This window comes from Podarcis bocagei, assembly GCF_964188305.1.
Source record: "Podarcis bocagei genome assembly, chromosome: 12".
Taxonomy (NCBI): domain Eukaryota; kingdom Metazoa; phylum Chordata; class Lepidosauria; order Squamata; family Lacertidae; genus Podarcis; species Podarcis bocagei.
The window spans coordinates 7,260,945-7,281,590 of NC_138137.1; the positions used below are offsets into that span (position 1 = coordinate 7,260,945).

Below are 20,646 nucleotides of genomic sequence, written 5' to 3' on the forward strand. Positions count from 1 at the left end.
ACCCATGTATAGTCTGTCACAGCAAGTGTTACAGGCACTTTTGTTTTGTTTTGTAAACCTGAAAAAACCAGCCTCCAGCCAAGCACAGAACATTATTGTTTTGCTCAGAAATGCATGCAGTGATATAACAAAGGCTTTTCAAGAGATCAGTCGAGCCAGGAAGAAAAGAATTCTTCCAAACAGAAGCACAATTCCAAGCTGCTTCCAGATGACCTATTTACTGGGCATTCATCCTGGTTTGTTTGCACGAAGTGTGCATGGAGGTTGGACAATGTTGCATCAAACAATTATTCTCTCACCCCTTCTAAGTGCATTTACTTATCATGAGAAGTATTATTCGGGGGGGGGGGAACTCTTGCTATGCAAGAACGCTAATCGACTTTAACCGTGCAACCCAAATTTGCTATTCTATTATTGAATCCCACCTGAAAATGGTGACTGTCTAGAAGTGTCCTCAGACTGGGGTTGGATGTTGAGCACCTAGTCCCACTAAATTCAACAGGAATGATTTCCAGGGAAAGTCTGTGTAGAACTGCAGCCTGAATATATTCATTTGCAAGATTTATTAGATGCCATTCCAAAACAAATGTAATGTGCAATTAAATAACCAAGTTAAAATTTAAAATCAATCTTCTTCTTTTAAAAAAATGTAATTAAAATGGGATCATTTATAAGCGCAGAGGCTTCGTGTTGTGGATCTGTCCATTAATCGGCTTTGAATATTCAGTATAAAAAGAGGAATGCTACTGATTAGGAGCTAGCTCATATGTCTGAATATTCTTGATCGCTTAATGTGACTTGACCCCTTTGACCACCCTTGTTTTAGTCACAATCAAGATCCCAGTGCAATTTCTCCCACATTTTTAACGCAGAGTTACAAACGAAAAGAGGATTTCAATTAGCACGAGCAATTGTGCATACAAAACCAGGTGGGTAGTAGTTATTCCAGATCAATTAATAAGAGAGTACATAGTGTGGTTTTGTGTATGAACTCTGGGTATGTGTTCTGAGGAATATAAATTACTGCAGCGTTACTGCTCCCCACAAACATGTCCTTAAATCTTCCTGCTTTACAGCAGGCAGTACAAAGAGCTCTCAATATGTGAATATTTGCAGCAGTGGGATTAAAAAGAGTAGACTTATGTCTCAGTAAAATCCATCTGCAAAGAAAGCCTTTATCACAAAACCCAGATACTGTTAAATCCAGGGTTAGATGCTTAGCTAGCATAAATCAGTGTTTATCTATTGACTTTGGTAGAGCTATTTGGGAGACTAGACCAGCTAAGGATTGACTCTTGTTTGAAAAAGCAGCCTCAAAAGGCAGCAAGCCCCGCTCCAGACTTTCTAAATAATGAATGGCAAGACAGTTCTCGTTTCAAAGACATTGTGCTTTATTTGTAGCATTCTTCGCCGGAGGACAGAGAAAGCTGGATAAAGCTTCTAGAATGTGGGCGGACGTGACTGAGAGTGTAACAGTACACAAAAAGCAAGAGTGACTGGGATGCAGTTTCTGTGGTTCAGAAGCTAGCTAGTGAAGTGGCACATTTAAAATTATATATATATATATATTTTAAAAGTACAAGCTGTTCTTTTGTATGAACAGTTTATTGATTAGGGCACTGATAGGCAGAAGGTACACTACGGTTCACCTGACCAGAACACTACAGTTCACCAGTTTTGGATGGATCACTTAATCCTGGCTAGCAAGTTCTTGCAATAAATACGACAAGGCAGATTTTGATCTAGGAAGGTTCCTAATGCTCTTAAGGAAGAGTACATACTCAAGAACATATAATGCAGATTAGTGATGCCAGAACTGTTAGGAGATTAGGACTGTGCACTCCTTCTTTGTAAATGTAAGACAGATTGGTAGGAAATTTTTATTTAATTTTTTGAAAATTAGACCAAACAAATGTCAGGACAGGATGGACAAGGCATCCGAAGGAGCAGCAGCAAAAGTAGAAGGAATGTGAAATGGAGAAAGCTGGAGATAAAAATCAGTTAATCACAAAGACTCTGATAGTATGGGCAGCAACTGGGGGAATCCAGCATACTCTTAGGAGTTTGTACAGGGTGGTGGTAGTGGTAGGCTGTATATCGGAGTTCCTTCTAATTCCTGGATCCATCATGGATTCAATTCCTGGAACAGCCAGGCTAGCTTCCTGGTAAGGTAATGACCGTCTAAGTATGGGCCATTAAGGTAACAAAGGAAGTGGCTCTGCGCCAGAAAGAAAATGGGTGCCACCCCCTCCCTCAACTTGCTGGGAGTTAGAAAGACTCTATCCGCAAAGCAACTTTACTTCTTTGACAAGATTACTTCGTGAAAAAAACTCCATAAAAGGCATAAGGAAGGCAGATTGCTGAATCTGTTGTCTGTGAGACCGGTGAGAGCTAGGCCTGAACATTTGTACCCTGCCGAAAAGGCTCTCAGAGCAGCTTACAGGAATTCAAAGCAAGGCTACCTGCAGGCTTACATTCAAATAAATAGATTACACACAACACACAAGGGGAAAAGGAGAAGGAAGGCCAAGGAAAACTCAAAAGGCAGGCACCAATTTTCTAGATGGTTGCTCCTATATGGACACAGTTCAGAGGGAAGAAGTGCCTGGTGCAGCCGGGCCTCCAGCAAAGCAGGGGCAACGAGCCCTGGCATGGACGGAATGGCTGCTCCCAGATGACAGTTGTCAGGAGAGGAGGCCTGAATATTATTATTATTATTATGAGCAATGGAGCTGGCCTGTCATATCCTAAGCTGCGGAGCCTCTTCGTGCAGGGGCAGTCTATTCCTGCATCCCAGCTGCTGGGGAGATGGAGTCTAGCTTTCTCCCAATTGAAGTGTTTGAGGACCGGGACATTTGCGGAGAAACCAAAATGCTTGTTTACAGAGCTATTTGCTTCTTCCAGTACACCAGCATTAGTTTGCCTGTCTTCCCAAGTGATGTGTAAAATTTTTCGGAGACACTGCTGATGTATTTTTTGCTCTATAACACGCACCCGACCATAACACGCACGTAGTTTTTAGAGGAGGAAAATCCGTAGGCATGCCACCCGTAGGCATTCCCTCCATAACACGCACAGACATTTCCCCTTACTTTTTAGGAGGAAAAAAGTGAGTGTTATGGTGCAAAAAATACGGTAATCTTTCGAGGAGTTGAAGATGGTGTTTATAAGTGGCCCATGTTTCACAAGCATACAGTATGGTTGGTAGTTCTCCGAAAAATCTTGCACATCACTTGGGAAGACAGGCGAACTAATGCTAGTGTACTGGAAGAAGCAAAGATCACCAGTGTTGGAGAAATGATTCTTCATCATCAACTTCGTTGGACTGGTTGTGCGGATGCCTGATTATCATCTTCCAAAGCAACTACTCTATTCCGAACTGAAAGATGTAAAGCGTAATGCTGGTGGTCAACAAAAGAGGTTTAAAGACTCTCTCAAGGGAAATCTTTAAAAATGTAGTATAAATACCAACAACTGGGAAACACTGGCCTGCGAGAGCTCCAGTTGGAGAACAGCCTTTACCAAAGGTGTCATGGACTTTGAATTACAGGTAGGTAGCCGTGTTGGTCTGCCATAGTCAAAATAAAAAAATTCCTTCCTGTAGCACCTTAAAGACCAACTAAGTTAGTTCTTGGTATAAGCTTTCGTGTGCATGCACACTTCTTCAGATACACTTCAGATGGACTTTGAAGACACTCAAACTCAGGACGCAAGGAGAAACATGCTAAGGGGAAGGCATGCTTGGCAAAGCCACACCGTGATCAACCCCCAAACGGAAACCGATGTCCCCACTGTGGAAGGACGTCTGGATCCAGAATTGGCCTCCACAGTCACTTAGGGATTCACTGTTAAAACCGTGTTCACGGAAGCCAACCTTACTCAGTTACAAGTGATCGCCAAATTCAAAGAAGCCCCCTGCACCCCAGCTGCCGGGGAGATGGGACATTGGAGAGAGGAGGCCCTCTTCCCTTCGTGCCTTTAGGAGCGCCGCTGGTGCAAAGAGGCCACGTGGCGGGGTTGGACTAGATGACCCCCGGGGAGCCCCTTTCGAACTCTGGAATTCCACGAGGCGAGGGGGCGGGGCCGGGCGCGGGCGCGCGCGCGGACCGACAGTTGCCCGGGCGCGCGCGCGAGAGAGGCTCTTTCTCTCGGCCGTTACCTCGCCGCGGGAGCGCGCGCGCGCGCCCGCTCTTCGAGGGAGCCTCTTCCTCCCGCTCGGGCCTCGTCCCGCCCCGCTCCGGGAAATGGGCCGGCCGAGGCGAGGCTTGGCCAAGAAGGCGCCGCCCCCCTCAGGCGCTTCCCCTTCTCCGCCTTCTCCCCCTCCGCCGTTACCTCAGGAAGGCAGGCGGCAGCAGCAGCAGCGGGGCCTGAGCGGAGCCGGCGAGCCCGAGCGCAGCCCCAGCCGAGCCCACGCCGAGAAGGGACCGGCCGCCCGCGGCCTCCAGCAGCCTCTGGGCCGGCAGCTCCCCGGCGGGGCCTCGAGCGCCATGAAGCGGGGGGGCGCCGGCAGGAGGGCGGCGGCGGCCAAGAACGGCAGCCCCCGCCCGGAGGAGCAGCGCGAGCGCCTGGCCCGGGGGCTCCGCGAGTGCCAGGACTGGCTGCGCGGTGAGAGGCGGGGGCGGCGGGAGCGGGGCCCGGCCCAGCGGGCTTACTCGGGAGCAAGCGAGCCCACGACGGGGCTTCTCCCCCCGAGAAGTGATGTGGCGAATTCGCTTCCGTGTGAACGCGAACCCTTCCTCGGGTTTAACGGGAGTTCTTCTTTGGGGTGGGGGTGGTTTCGCTTGCAACATTTGGTTTCCGCCCCCCTTCAAAAAAAAATATATACATTCAAAAAAGCTTTTTTTAAAAAAATTAAGTTGAAGGAGGTATCCAAACAGGTAACAAAATGCGGCATTATTTTTTTTGGACATTTCTATCCATGCTCAGAAATAAGGTTGGCAGAAAGGAAGTCAGCGAGTCGTCAGGATAGTTAGAAGTAGATGGATGGACAGGCGACCGTCAAACCCCCGTTTGACGAGAAGTCGCCTCACTTGCCCTTTTGGATGTTTTTAATTGTAGATTGGTCTTTATTGCATTTTGCGTGCTGTGAGCCACCTTGTTGCAGATTGATGAAAGAGCGGGTTATTTTTTTTATATATATATATTTATATGTATTTCGCGGGTAGGGCTTGAATGGGAATGGAGAGGATGCGACCTGCTGCTCAATTCTTGGAAGGGGTGAAAATGGGAAAGGGCTTAGATACTGATGGGACGAGAATTTATGAGTGAGAAGGCAGAGGACATCACCCTGACTTCAACTAGGGATGCTGCTCTCTAAATCACCCTTTCGCTGGGACGATAAATTGTTCCTTTAAATCAAGACACCCAATAAAACCTCTATGGCTCTTTCATTTCTTCAGTTTGCTTCTCTGATACTTGGAAGGTTGGCAACCTAATGAAAATCCTTGTGATCAATTTCAGTTTACATTTATAGAGCTTAAGCAAAGGGTTGTGAGGGTTCATTTTTTTTGGGGGGGGGGATAAGCTAGGCTTTTGTTTTCCATGTTCCTGTGATTTTTAAAAGTGCTGAAATCATAAAGAGACGTACCTTTTTCTCTGTAGATTGTGTTCTATCAAGCTGTCTCCTAAATTGTGATGTAAGAAAAACATGGCGGGGTTTGTCAGCTTTCCTTAACAGTGCAGAATGTGATTTTTATCTCCTTAGGTAACATAGTATCTTTTGCTGGATTACTACAGAATTGTTTAAGGACTGTGCATACTTGTCCTTTCCTCAGGCAACATGCTATCTAATACGGTGCATAAGACTGCAATCCCATGTCTTTTCTAAGGAGTATACCCCACTAACCTCACTGGGACTTGCTTAGGAGGAAACATGCATAGGATTGGTCTTCACATGCAATAAGCTTATTACCTAAATAACTTTTAAGGCTTTTAATTTAACCAATAGCATGAATTCAAAGTAATGATCTGCATTTGTTTGAATTGGGAACTTGGATCTGCATTTAGTCCAAGTATTAAAAATCATGCAGAAACTAAACAAAATGTTATTCAGGTTCATTTGGACTATACATGCTGTAACTCAGTATTGATACTTGCTATTGTTGGTGGTAGTGGTGTAAAGCCCTAGATTCAAATAAAAATAAAAAAATGCAAAAAAGTGCACATGAAAGAACTTTGTAAAAGTCATCTCTTTTTGCCCAGAGCAAATTTGTGAACTGCTGTAAGTTGAAATACAACTTTTAAAGAAATAACTGTGCAATTAGAAAGTCTAATGAAATTATTTTGTTTTTTAACACAGCTTATCTGAATGAAACAGGAATCTTCATTGCAAGAGCAGATAGCAAGATATGGATTACCCTTATAATGGGTAGGAAGAAATATATGTTTAAAATTGTAGTTTTTTAACAATGCAGTCCTCCATTTTTACTCAGAAGTAACTCTTACTGAGTTCAGTTGGAGTTACTTCTAGGTAAGTGTATACAGGATTGCAAGCTAAGTCTCAGCTGTTGATATGCTTTTGATTCTAATAAAGACAGAGGGTTGTATCCAGTTGTGTGCCTCTGGTGTTGGCAGGCCCTTTGATCCAGTAGAGGTTGCTGTGAGCTAGTGTAGAGAAAATGATTTTTTTCTGCAGTCACCTAGCATGCTTTTCTAAAAGGTCGCTAACCCTCTGGAGTAGATCTTGGGAGAGTACTGGAGGCAGCATAAGGAAGTGAGGGTCACTGAAAATTGCACACAAACCTACCTTCTGATAATGGAAACTTTGCTGGATTGAGGAGGGTTCTGTCAGTGGAGGGACACAATTGGATAGAGGCCAATATTAGTAGATTACTTTGGTGCATTAAGTATGATATTGTCACTGTTTGAGTACTGCAGATGCAGCTTAGATTCATTTAACTTCATTCTTAGAGTTGATCTCACATTTTCAGACATCTAGTGACCAAATACTTGAGGTTTTCACAATTCTGATGACAAGGGCCCTAATTTTAAAGTAAGATGCATGTCCACAATTCACCATAGACTTCATGTACTGGTGATACAATCTCTACTGTTTTCTTATTTGTTCATACTACGTAGCAGAGGTTACACTGATAGTTTAAGTGTGCATGTCTCTGTGCTTCTAGTGTAATGAAATTGCTCTCTGGACATAGTATCATGATTCTACCTTCTGAGGAGCCAGTATTCAAAATAGTTTGACTTCAGTCTTTGTTGATCTGGGTCATGCTCTCATTTGTACAGTTATATATCTAAAATACATTAAAAATAAGAAAGAGTAATATTCTGGGTCCCTATTGCTGTTCCTAAGAACTAGGTGTAACTTTTAAAAGATTTTTAAAACAGGAGGTTGAAGTAACTTACCTTTTTGATTATTTGTTTTAAACAGCCGCCGTTGCTGGAATTCTTCACTGGTAAGTTTATCTCTGTTACAAGGTCTCAGCAGGCATGTGTGTCTCATCAAGGTCCACCTAAAACTGTGATCTTGTTATATTATTAATGCCTTAGGCAATAGTTCCTATATTTGAGTTTTCCTGTCTCCTTTTATATGGCCAAGCAATCAGAGCTTCAATCTCTCGTTCTTTTTTACCCAACCTTTTTTGTCTACCCACACATCTTCATGCATGCACCTTCCCCTGCTATATTTTTCTCTTTGGGGGATGGTTTATTTCCCAGGTCCAGGAAGCTAGACCCTTTCCTGATGAACTGCCATGGGCTAGATCCAGAGTTTGAAATTCGCCAGGCGCATTTTGCACCTGGATATTAGCCACTTGTGGGCTGATATCTGGGCACCAGGATGGCACCTGATGTCTCCATCATCTGGAGGTACATGCCTGGGGATCCTTGGATCTTGTTTGCCTTCACACACTAGCAATTTACACACTGTAGAATTCAATCTGTGATATTTTATCTGCACAATCAGAATAAATTTCAGGAACTAAAAAGTTGTATTGTAAAATACAACTTTTGAGCCATCTGGCCCTGTTTTGACAACTGTCATCCTGGTTTAAGGCAGCATGTGGTTCTGCTTAGGGAAGTCTGCTCTTCTGCATCCTGTATAGAAACAGAGTGGGCTGGGGGATGACAGTTGTATTGCCCTGTTCCTCATCTGCTATCCTCTCTGTGTAGGCTAACAAAAAAAAAAAAAGTACACCATTTATTTTTGTGATCTTATTTACAAGGCTGTTGTAATTTTATACTAGTTCCTTTAAGCTGCAGATTTATTTCTGAGTTTTGTTGTTTTTTGTTTCTTTAGGTGCCATATAACAGCTCTCTTTGAAAATGACCGTCACTTTTCTCATCTTTCAACCCTGGAAAGGGAAATGGCTTTTCGAACTGAAATGGTTAGAGCGTCTGTACTTTAAGTGACACTGCTATTTTTAAAACTGTTACCCAAAAGCTGTTAGTGTTTTTCAGCCAGCCATGGATGCTTACCAGTTCTGTAATAGTAGTTTAAAATAGTATACATTCTTGCCTGTGATTTATTTTAAAAAAATGAAACAGCCATGAAAGCGGATTTCTGAATCAAATGGGTATTGCAAATATTGGTATGATAACCTATTAATAAAATAAGATTTTAATTTTTCATCTTTCATTCTCTCAAATTACCTAGAATGATTAAATTTATATTTAGTCGTGTTTATTCAACATTTCTGGTCTTCTACTTTTTGAAAGCAAACACTGCTTACAAATTATTTTTGGCTGAGTTTGAACATCACACTAAACTGTGGCAGCAATGAGTGTAGCCTCCCTTTAGGTTCGTTCACTCCCCACTCCCACCCTGTTCTCCAGCATGTCTGTGAGAAGATTGGAAGCTTCCCCTTCTGTGTTTTGAGCTGCAGCTTTTCACTTCACTGTCCCAACAAACTTTAGTAAATTCTATCTATGGGTTTTTTTGAAGTAAGCCAACTTTGAATTGCAATTGTTAGCTACGAATATTGAAATAAGTCAACTTCAAACTGCATTTTTTGAAGCTGCCGTGTTTCAATGAACCTTGTTTGTTTGTCTGTCACTAACTGCAAAAATAGTCTTAAAGCATTTTACAAGTTTTCAAGAAAACATACAGTACGAAGTGTAAAATATATCACTGTTGTATTAACAAGCAGTGCCCACCCTTTAAGAATATAAAAAGGGCACATCCTACCCCACCATCTAAAGATTAATGTCAGAGACTGGGTAGATAGGAACATGTTCTCCTGATGCCTAAAGGTTGCTAGTGTTGGTACTAGGCACATCTCTCTGGGGAGAGAATTGCACAGTTGGGGAATTGCCACTGAGAAGACTTGATCTCATGTTGTCACTCTCCACATCTCCTTCAAGGTTCATGTGGGGAGATGTGATCCCTAAGCTATCGGGGTTTTGAGTCATATGGCTTTATAGGTCAAAACCAGTATTTTGAATTGAGTCCAGAAACTAATTGGCAGCCAATGTAGTTGGGCCAGGTTTGGCATTATATGCTCAAACCTCCTGCTTCCAGTCAACAAATGTGGCCACTGAATTCTGCACCAGCTGCAGTTTTGGAATTGTCTTCAAAAGCAGCCCTACATATAATGCATTGCACTAAGCTGACCTAGAGGTTATCAAAGCATAGACAAAAAAACCTAGGCTATCCCTGTCTAGATAGGGTTGCTATTGCGCCACCAGCTGAAGCTGATGGAAGGTGCTCCACTACACCGAAGCCGCTTGTGCCTCAAGTAAAGGTAGAAATATCCCCAAACTGTACACCTCCTTTACAGAGAGTATAGCCAGAATAGGTTGAACCCCACTTACTCCGTTAAAGGAAGCACCCACTAACAGTACCTCAGTCTTCCCTGGACTGAGCTTCAGTTTATTGGATCTCATCCAGTCCATCATCAAGGACAGACACCTGTCTAGCCCAACCCACTGCCACACCTGCTGATGTAAAGGAAAAATAGCAACCAACCATAGTTTATTATTACTTCCGAATGCCTTTCTAGTGTTGGAGAATTTTGCAACTGATGTTGCTTACTTGTAATTAAAACCAGGTAACTGAATTAGTACTGCATGTAACAACCTCTATGTTTTCTGTCAATGAAACATGTTATATGCCCAATATATGTTTAAAATCAGTTCATTGCATTTGATTGTTCATAAATGGTCTGCAGTGATTTGGACTATTTTGAATAGACTAATTGCAATCCAGCATAGTGCAAGAGTGCCACAAACCAGTTAGGAAATTTTGCTTTCCAAACCATAGAATGGGAAAGCTTTGACTGGGGTGTTCTGTTTTCACTCAGTTATAGTAGTTTAGGTGTGGTTTTAAAAAGGTTAAATAGATTCATTGGTACTTAAATTAATAGCTGTAATTTATTGACTTCTGTTGCTGTAAGAGAAGAATACAATGTGAAGGTTCCTGCTAATTAATTTCATCTTAACATATATATTCTCTTTAGGGTCTCTATTATTCTTATTTCAAGACCATCACTGAGGCACCATCCTTTTTGAATGGAGTCTGGACAATTATGAATGACAAGCTAACTGAGTATCCTCTTGTAATCAACACATTGAAACGATTTAATGTCTATCCAGAGGTAAGGCACTTCTTACATTTTGGCTTTAATTCCATTACATGGTTGTATGCATAAATCCTGTTGAAATAAATGATATTTCTTGTGCAGAATTAAACACCTCTACTTAAAAGGCAAGGCAGCAACAGGCCTCCTCAGTGGTGGCTCCACATTTATGGAACACTCTCCCAAGTGAGACATGCATGGCACCATCACCATTTGTTTTTATGTGCCAGGCAAAAACGGTCTCCCAGGCTTTTAGATCTTAATTACCTGTTTATCTTTTACTGGAATGAGGTTGAATTGGATCTGCCTTTTTATATGTATTATTGGTGTGTTTTAGGTTATTTTATTCTAGTTTTTACACTCTTAAAAATGATTTTTGTAAGAATGCTGCTGTTCAATTACTGAGTGTTATATCCAATTGCAGTCATGTAACATATCTTGTTGGACTCTAATTCCCATCATCCCTGACCATCGACCCTCTGGCTAGGGCTAATGGGAGTTGGAGTCCAGCAACATCTGGAAGCCCATAGGTTCTGTACCTGCTCTGTAGACTGTGCCACAGGTCAAAATATTTGAGCATACAGATGCATTGATCAAGAGAGCCTGAATACCTGAGTGAAGAGGGAGCACCATATTTAATACTGTAATAGGATGCAACTGAAAAATTGATGACACATGATACAACTCCAGAGGTACAGAGTGCCAAAATGAGGGCACCACCACTGAGAAGGCACTAGCATGGATGCCCATCCCTTGGGCACTGGTCACAATTAGTACCTTGCATGGGCTCAGAAACAAATGGACAGCCAGTGGAGCTCACATTTTGATGTCAAGGCATAGGTAAAACTCTACAAAACTCCTTGCCAGTTGTAGGAGGGAGATAAATACACTGTGGTTGTTTTAGTGCCAGATGCTTATCCAGTGCAACAGCTGGTTCAACCCTTAACATAAAACCTGGAGAAGGCTGTATGAGTATGCTTTGTAGTACAAGATTATTGGCGCTGTAGTTTGAGCTTCCATCTCATAAACAATGTTGTAAGAGGTCAAATGTAGTATCCTGGAAGAAAAAACATCTTAAACTAGACAGATATTGCTGAATAGAAACAGATAAGCTTCTTTTAATCATCAGGATAATCTGAGTCAAAAAATTCTTTTGAAATTCTAAATCCTATTTTCTGCACAGGTTGTTGTAGCCTTTTGGTACCGATTATACACAGAAACGATGAATGTGATGGGTATTCCGACAAAGAAATGTTGGACAGTGAATAGAGGAGAAGACCTCAGTCCTGTTGAGAGCTGTGAAGGCAAGTGTTGCTTGGTCTTTGTTCATTATTGGATGTTTTGCATGATGACATATGAAACACCAGAGGAAGGTTTACAAAGCGTCCTTTGTGTAGGCGAAGAAAAACTGAGGTGTTTTCTACATCTGTGGACTGATGAAAGATTTTAGTTTGCAGTAAATAATTTACTAAATTACAAAAATAAATTGCAGTAAATAATTTACAAAGAGTCTTCAAGTGGCTTTTTAAAGATACTGAAGGGCATGTGTGCTTTTTCAGGTTTTGTAAACTTGTTAGATGAAAACACCATCTTTAGTTTTTCTATCAGTTTGGAAACCTTCAATCTTAACAGAACATTGTGTCTTGGCTATTCTCTACATCACCAAGAAACAGGGAGTATGTGGGCAAATTCACCCTGGTCATCAGTATGACTGATGAAGCATAAACATTCATCTCAAAATAATAAGGATGGCACCAGTATCTCAGCAACAGACTAAAAGTTAGGATAGCTAGGAGGGTAGGAGAAAGATTAGTAGCTGGTTGCTATATTTCTGTAAATTCATGGACCTTTCTCCTGCTCCTTACTCAGTCTTAACTGCTGTTAGGATGGCAGGAAGTACTGCATTTGCGGTGATTGGATACTTCCAATTAGCAGCCACAACACTCATACATTTGATTCCTTGCAATAATGCTTCTGGATCTCAATCTGTTTTCTTTTTATATCAGGCTGGAAATTTGCAATCTCCTAGATGGAAATAACAAAATGTACAGTCTTATGGATTTGTTTTCACAAATTAGGTGTGCATCATGCCTGTTACACAGTTGCATCCTTTTTGTTGTCCTTGTATTGTTTTACAACTGCAGTCATAAAAAGTTATAGATACATGCATATTGACAAATATCTCTTGCAACTAATGACAGTGGAGAAAATTGTCTCAGTTCCTGGGCTTAATTTATGACAGCAGACATCTTTTGTTTCAACTTTTAAATGCCTGCTGACTTTTGTATTCTGCCAGGTCTGTGCAGGCAATTAGGAATATATCTTTCCACGACAGTTAATTGATGTCTGATTTTAACTTTAGGCATAGTTTTTATTTTATGGTTTTATGTATAGTTGTAAACTGCTTTTATTCTTTCAAATGAATTAGTCATATATAAACATTTTTATAAATACATAAATATTCTTTATCAGCATGTTGAGTTGAAGACTTGTTAATGTAAGACCAAAAATAGACAAAAACAGGGGAAAATTAAAATCAGTTCATAATTTATTCTTATTAGCTGATGTGACAGTGAATTATCTAAATATTTTTTGCTCTTTGCTCCTCTATGCTTCCATACTGCAGAAGATGTTCATACTGGAGCTTCTGATGTTCCAGCTGAGGTGGTCCCTCTGAGTGGAGAACAGATTTGGCTTTCTGAAATGCTTTTTTCCTTGTAGCTTGTCTTCACTGTTGCATTATATAGTTTTAATAATGCTTGTTTGTTCTGTAGGGTTGGGAGATCCTGCTTCTTTTTACGTGGCTATGATATTTCTTCTGAATGGATTAATGGTGTCAATATTCTTCCTATATGGCACATACCTAAGGTAAGGTGCACAAGAAGAAAAGCTGATACACTGAAAGTTACTATCGATTTTTGTATTTTTAAATATACAGCACACTGCATTTTATGTGGAGTCCTGCACACTTAAGAGCCAAATGATGTAATTGAGCTTTAAGATGTTTGTTCTAATCTTATCTCCCCCTTTCTTTTAAATCTCCCTTTTTATGAGACTGAAACAAAAAATTTACTTTCTTGAAATCTGGACTAAATTTTTGTAGCTTGCTGTTTGAAAAATATACCAAAGGAAATGTGGCAGGATAATAGAACAAGAACAGATTTCGTAGTGTTAGGGAATATTTATTCTGCTTCTAAATGTAGTTCAGTCTGTATCGCATTCTTAATTTAGGCTGTTTGACCCTGCCCTGCAAACTTAATTATATCTGAACTCAAGTTAACATACATATACTGCTGGATGTGGTCCAAAGTTGTGTTAATGTGAAGGCACAAGGTTACTGGAGTACCATTCGGCACCTTAAGTATAGTTCTGAAGTATTGATTTTGAATAGCTTCAATCCTTTGTAGGAAGTGTGCCAGTTTATTAAGATTGGCAAAACTCCAAAAGCTGGTCACAAGATATAAATGTGCTTATTTATGTTACATTGAAAAGCTATGTCAGAAGCAACACTTATACATGCCAAGGGTTTGCTTGGGATCACAATGGTGATACAATCTTAGAACGTAGCCTTCAGAGACTGTTGCTTCTGAATCGTGAGTCAGGATGCTGTCATGTCACCAAAAGTTGAGTTCTTTCCTTTCCTTTTTACTTTGTAAATTTGGACTTTTACTAACAGAATATCAGTTCTTGGTTGAATTTAAGGGAAGCTAGTACTGTACTTAATTTTTCAGCTAAACATTTATGCTAGGATTCCGAAGTCACTTCTCTATTTCACTGGAATAAAGCTGGAGTAATATCATACAATCATATAAGCATCTAAATCATACTCAGATCCATTGAAATAAATGCACTTTTCCATTAATTTCAATGAGTCAATTCAGAGTTGGATATCACAGTAACTACGGGCTCATTTCTCTTTGTTCTTTGATTTCTAGGCATGGGTCTAAGAGATTTTTCTTTTGTCCCACCGCTTTCCTTGGGAAAACCCGTTGTTTATTGCTGAATTAGAACAAATGTCAATTGGCATGTAACAGAAGTGAACATCTTCCCAGAGTAGGGGTGCATAAAAAGTAGCAACTTCCATTTCCTTTGTATATGTCTAAAGCTACATTTAGCTTCTAACAGTTTGCAGTTTAAACAATTCCATTTGCTTGTATTTGTGTAATTGATTGCAATTGACTAGATGCTTCAGGCATATGTGAAAGCTTGAGTAGCTGCAGTGGTTAAATAGTTTCAAAACATGAATAATCACTGATAGAATTTATGAAGTGTAGCTTAAATTTCAAAATTTCAATTGAATAGCAGCTTTTCTCATAAAAGTCATTTGCAGTGGAAACCAGTGGCCATGGAGAATAACAGTAGCAGATGTGGGTCAGGAACCAAAGTGCTTTTTTTGCATGCATATGCAGGCTTTTCATTTCCACCAATTCTGGCAGCAGGCCCCAATATTCTTCCTACCATGAAACATGAAAAGCTGCTGCCAGAAGGAAAAAGCTCTATGGGTGGCAGTGCATTTCTATGCAATAATCTGTAGCAGTGTATTATGTTGATGGTTTCACTTGTGTGCTTTTTTACACTTTATTGGTCACTTGTTTAAAAATGTGAGCAGCTTTAAGGTTTTTTGTTTGTTTTTCTGAGAGAATGGAAAGTCTGTGAAAAATTGTGCCCTCTATGGATCTTTGTGTGCTTTGTTGACACTGGTAACATAATAGTTTACAGAGATGAGCTGCTCCATATTTCCTCTTTAGTATATGCAAAATAAAGCTAAGCCAAAATGGAGAAGGGGAAGTTTCACACTAAAGCTTTTGTGGGCTGTGACGGAAACTCCCCTTCTGGCAATTTTTGGTGTGTGCTTGTGCAAATAAGGACAGAAGTATTTGCTGCTACAGAGAGGCCTGGAATCATTGCCCTTGCTTGAGTTTTTCATTATTTACTCATCATTGCAAAATGATCCGAGTGTGTTGCGTCACCATTCTGTCCATAAACTATGTGACATCCAGTTGGCTGGGATCACATATAAAATATTTCAAAAACAAACAAACAAAAAACACCTCAGATAACATATGCACTGTAATTCAAAATTATTAGCAGTTTTAATACTGAGACACGTATTTTAGAACTACTTTTAAATCATGGTTTCATTAATCCCCTAGATGGCAGTGTTTGAGAAGCCATTAGATGGATATTTTAGAAATTATTTTTGAAGCTATTGTAGTTTCAAATTACCAGTCAACTTTCTCTGCATTGCGCTTACCATGTCCTAAGTCTTTTCTAGTCTTTTTTTAAAAAAAGAAAAAGCTCAAAAGAGCTGTCTTAGTACGAGTGTAACTACAACTATTAGCATCCTTTTAAGGAGAATAGATGAATGTTTAACAGCTACATAATGGTTAAGTTGTAGTCAAATTCTTAATGTTTTTATTTCCTTTCTGCATCTTGTAGAATGGAATGCTTTGTTTAAAACAGTCTCAAAGCCACAAAGCAGAATCCATATTAACATAACAGGCAGTATTAATTCTCATCCTCTCTAGCTCTGTATGAGACAGTTGCTCCTGGTTCAGATGTAAATATCAAGACCAAGTTTGTGAAACAGCTACTGTAGCCTGAAAGGTTACAGTCCTTACTTTCTAAACCTGGGGAAGGAACTACACAAACCTCAGGATCATTCCTGATCTTTCACATCTAGAGTTTGAGCACTCTTGCTAAGAAGTAATTCTTTTTGCTTATCTGACATTTGGGTGTAAACTTCTGCTAAATTCATACAGTAAACAGTATTTTAATTTTGTAGTGAAAGATGTTGAGTTGCTCCTTCTAAAGACTCCCAAAATTGTTACTTTCCTTTTCTTTCCCCTGTACTACAGTGGCGATAGGTTTGGAGGACTACTTACAGTGGCATGCTACTTTTTCAACCATGGGGAGGTAGGTTACTCAGAATTTAAAATATTTTGTTTAATACAAGGTCAGATCATTTGATAATGTTCATATCTCTTAAAGTAAATGTTTCGGTTTAAAACACAAAAGAAGTTGGAAGGTTGAAATGGTCAGTATTCCTTTATTTACACTGCTGCTTGCAAATGAAATGGGACGCGGGTGGTGCTGTGGTCTAAACCACAGAGCCTAGGGCTTGCCGATCAGAAGGTCAGTGGTTCAAATCCCTGCGATGGGGTGACCTCCCGTTGTTCGGTCCCTGCTCCTACCAACCTAGCAGTTCGAAAGCACGTCAAAGTGCAAGTAGATAAATAGGTACCACTCCGGCGGGAAGGTAAACGGTGTTGCTGTGCACTGCTCTGGTTTCACCAGAAGCAGCTTAGTCATGCTGGCCACATGACCCGGAAGCTGTACGCCAGCTCCCTCGGCCAGTAAAGCGAGATGAGCGCCGCAACCCCAGAGTCATCCGTGACTGGACTTAACAGTCAGGGGTCCCTTTACCTTTACTTTTGCAAATGAAAAACTCCTGTAATGTGCATCATGATGCTTTGCATGTTTACTTGACAGTTCAGTAGAACTGGCAGAGCTTATTCACGAGTAAATGTGTCTAGAATCTGTGACTATATTTGATTCATTGTGTAGGATAGATTGGGTACTGATGTAACTATGTGATTAAAATATCATAAATCTTAATTGCTGCATTCATATGTCACACTAAACCATGGTTTAGAACAATGTAGGAAGCCTTGGATTTGTGTGTTCACCTTCCATTCCTTTTCCTCCTTCATGGTGTAAGCTACCAGTTCAGAAACCTTTCCTTCTGCCAGCTTGATAGCCTACCACTGACATTCTTGAAATTAACTATATTTGCTGTTAACACATTGTGTCACTCCAGAAGCTAGGCAGGCCCTGGATTCCGCCCCACATTGTGGGTGAATGGAGTGTGCCTGTGATGTCACACGCTGGGAGAAACCCCAACATGCCCCCCAAAAGGCCCACTGCTCCAATGGGAGGGCCCAACAGAGCCTGTCGGAGCCATAGCAGGCCATGCTGAGCCTTTCGGAAGGCACACCAGGGCTCCTCCCAGCAGCCCTGCAACGGGCTGTGTTGGGCTGGCTGCGGAATATTGAGGAGCCCCGACCCGCTAATTGAAAAATTCGTGGATGCCTAGGCACCCAGAGACCCGCAGAGACTGCACCCCTGCCAGAAGCTTTTGAATTCCTGCCACTTTGGGAGAGAAGGGGAGGTGCATGTGAGCCTAAGGCTTTTAATATTTTGTTGGAAGCTGCCCAGAGTGGCTGGGGAAACCCAGCTAGATGGGTGGTGTATAAATAAATTTTTGTTATTATTATTATTGCTGTACCTGGTTCTTGCTTATGAACTTTGCACTGAGCTCTGGTTTAGCATAAGACGCAAATGTGGCCAATATGTTGCGTAAAGGTAAAGGGACCCCTGAGCATTAGGTCCAGTTGTGACCGACTCTGGGGTTGCAATGCTCATCTCGCTTTATTGGCCGAGGGAGCTGGCATACAGCTTCCGGGTCATGTGACCAGCATGACTAAGCCGCTTCAGGCGAACCAGAGCAGCGCACGGAAACGCCGTTTACCTTCCCACCGGAGTGGTACCTATTTATCTACTTGCACTTTGACGTGCTTTCGAACTGCTAGGTTGGCAGGAGCAGGGACTGAGCAACGGGAGCTCACTCCGTGGCGGGGATTCGAACCGCCAACCTTCTGATCGGCAAGTCCTAGGCTCTGTGGTTTAACCCACAGCACCACCCGCATCCCAATATGTTGCTTACTGGAGAGTTAAACCATAGCTGCTAATTTACTTTGTCACTGTAATAAACAAATGAGAAAGGGTGGGTTTTTTGTACATTTGTTCTTAATTATGGAAATGTGGAGATAACTGTTAAAGCATAGGTCTGGTTTACACATAATACTAAGCCACTACTTAAATTAGCAGGAAGGAGCCCAAGCAAATACTGTGTTGCTTCCAGCCTTCATATCTGTTTGAATGATAGCACTTGAACTAAGTTGTTAGTAAAATACTTTATAATCCACCTTTCATTTCCAGAAGAAAAAGCAAGGTAAAACAAGTAAAAGCTAACAGCAAGTATAAAAGAGATTATAAAAATATAACTACCCATAATTAAAACACATAGTAAAACTGTTTCATCAAAACATTAAAATATCCATAATTAAAACGTGTAATAAGCACGTCCATTAAAACAGCATTTATTAATGAAATAAATAAAGCTTTGTCGTTAAAGAGCTAATTGTTCCAGAAAATATTTTCTTCAAGTATTAATCTTTCCAGGAACATTAGAAATTATTTTACCAGAATTTCCCCCATGACACCTATGTTATTTGACAAAGAAAAGAGCCGTAACCTCTTGAAGCAATGTTACATGTTAACTATATGCATGTAGCCACTTTAAAATCTAATATAAAATAATAATTCCTATGACTGGTCCTATGTTTTTTGTTTTGTTTCCAGATATTTCAATCTTGTATCTTTCACATCTGATTCTTTTAATATTTAGCTGTATATAAATTGTATTACTTAAATGGTTTGACTAGGAGTGTTACTAAGCCAACATGGCAGTGATTGAGTGAAATATGGAGAGTAAATCCAAGTAGGCCATACTCAAGAGTAGACCAATTGATTTGGTCTATTATATGACTAATGGGTTGTATTCAACAAGTGTTTTACTCATGAGTAGACCCACAAAAATTAATTTATTGAATTTATATCCATCTCTTCTCCAAGAGCCCTCAGTTAGTGACACTAAATTAGTCATATTAATTACTTTTAATAGGCTTACTCTGAGTAGGACTTGCACTGAATGCCACCTAATGTTTTTATACCACCTGGAACTAAGAATGCCAGAAAGAAGATGAGCTGCATCATTTAATCTGTAAAATAATGAGCGTGTAAGAGATTTTTGCAATTTTGCTTTTACTGCTTTGCACCACTGCATTTCTCGGTTGAAGTTACCAGAGTAGATGATAAAATTTTGTTAAAACAAAATCAGTTGTTTTTCAGCAGCATTGCAAAATTTTGTTACCTTTTTATTCTTCAAGCATACATTGTTTTGCTCTTAAAGTCTTTACTGCAACACTGTTTTAGATATTAATTGCTAGTGGAAGTGTCCACAATTTCAGTTTTGCTATATATAAGCTTCAGTTGCAAACACATTGCTTTGAAGTGGAAAACAAGTATTGGAACACACAGTGAATTCACCTAGTTTTTACTTCCAGAGTACTCGTGTGATGTGGACTCCCCCTCTTCGTGAAAGCTTTTCATATCCGTTCCTTGTGGTTCAGATGCTATTACTAACCTACATTCTCAGGTAGTTTCCATTTTTCTCCTTTCTTCTTAAATATGAAGAGTTAAAACAAAATCCCAAACCAGGTATTGATTTATATACTTGTATCTTGTGGAGAGCGTGATATTCCTATTACGTTTGGAATGTTCATTATTGAAAGTTTTCAGCACCGCTTTCTTAAAACTGGACCAGTGAATGGCACTGGTGTGAAAGCAGGGAGCTGAAAATACACTGAGGAAACGCTCATCCTCACTACAACTGTTTTTAGCTGTGTCTTTGCCTTGAAGTGATATTGCAGCCCCAGAAACGTGGTTGCCCACCCCACCATGGTTGCTCTTTTTCATGGTTGCTTTCCTTTCTTTATACAGATCAGTGTTGTTAGTACTGCTCACTGGCTTGATTAGAGAAAGGTTTGTAGTCATGGAAACCTGTTGGTGGTGGGGAACATAATTGCCTCCCAGTCTGCTATCACTCTTGGGGCTTATGGTTGGATGGAAGTTTCCCCTCAGTCAGAGGTTTTTTATAATTGTGGGTTCTTCTTTCTCCATACGTGGCAATGTAGCAAAGGCATTTTTCTCTTGCTACATATCCATAGACGTCAACCTTTACTGGGGAAAATGAAAGGTACTATCTGACATGGCTGAATACCAGGTTGATGTGTACACAGGATCTTCCTGAAACTGCTATCTTTTCTCCTCTTTCAATCTAGGGATGAATAGTGGGTTCAGGGTGATCCTGGATACACCTAAATCCAGTAAGTGGCTTGGTCAGAAGTTGCTTCCTGCCTCTCGTAAAAGGGGTAGCTGTTTGAGGTTGTATGTGAGCTTGAGACATATTGCCTGACATTAGATGAAAATGTTA

The 20,646-nt window shown here is 40.6% G+C and overlaps 1 protein-coding gene across 1 annotated transcript in view; it reads left to right on the forward strand.

The window, feature by feature from the left end:
* The first annotated feature begins 4,221 nt into the window (after positions 1–4,221).
* The window catches only part of DPY19L1 (dpy-19 like C-mannosyltransferase 1), a 36,932-nt gene continuing 20,507 nt past the window's right edge, over positions 4,222–20,646 (forward strand). The window contains exons 1-9 of the mRNA XM_081165114.1: positions 4,222–4,605; positions 6,299–6,367; positions 7,385–7,409; positions 8,252–8,339; positions 10,410–10,547; positions 11,713–11,833; positions 13,304–13,397; positions 16,388–16,445; positions 19,718–19,809. Of these exons, the coding sequence (XP_081021240.1) occupies positions 4,245–4,605; positions 6,299–6,367; positions 7,385–7,409; positions 8,252–8,339; positions 10,410–10,547; positions 11,713–11,833; positions 13,304–13,397; positions 16,388–16,445; positions 19,718–19,809 (1,046 nt within the window). The 5' untranslated portion in view covers positions 4,222–4,244. The remainder of the gene's footprint in view (positions 4,606–6,298; positions 6,368–7,384; positions 7,410–8,251; positions 8,340–10,409; positions 10,548–11,712; positions 11,834–13,303; positions 13,398–16,387; positions 16,446–19,717; positions 19,810–20,646) is intronic.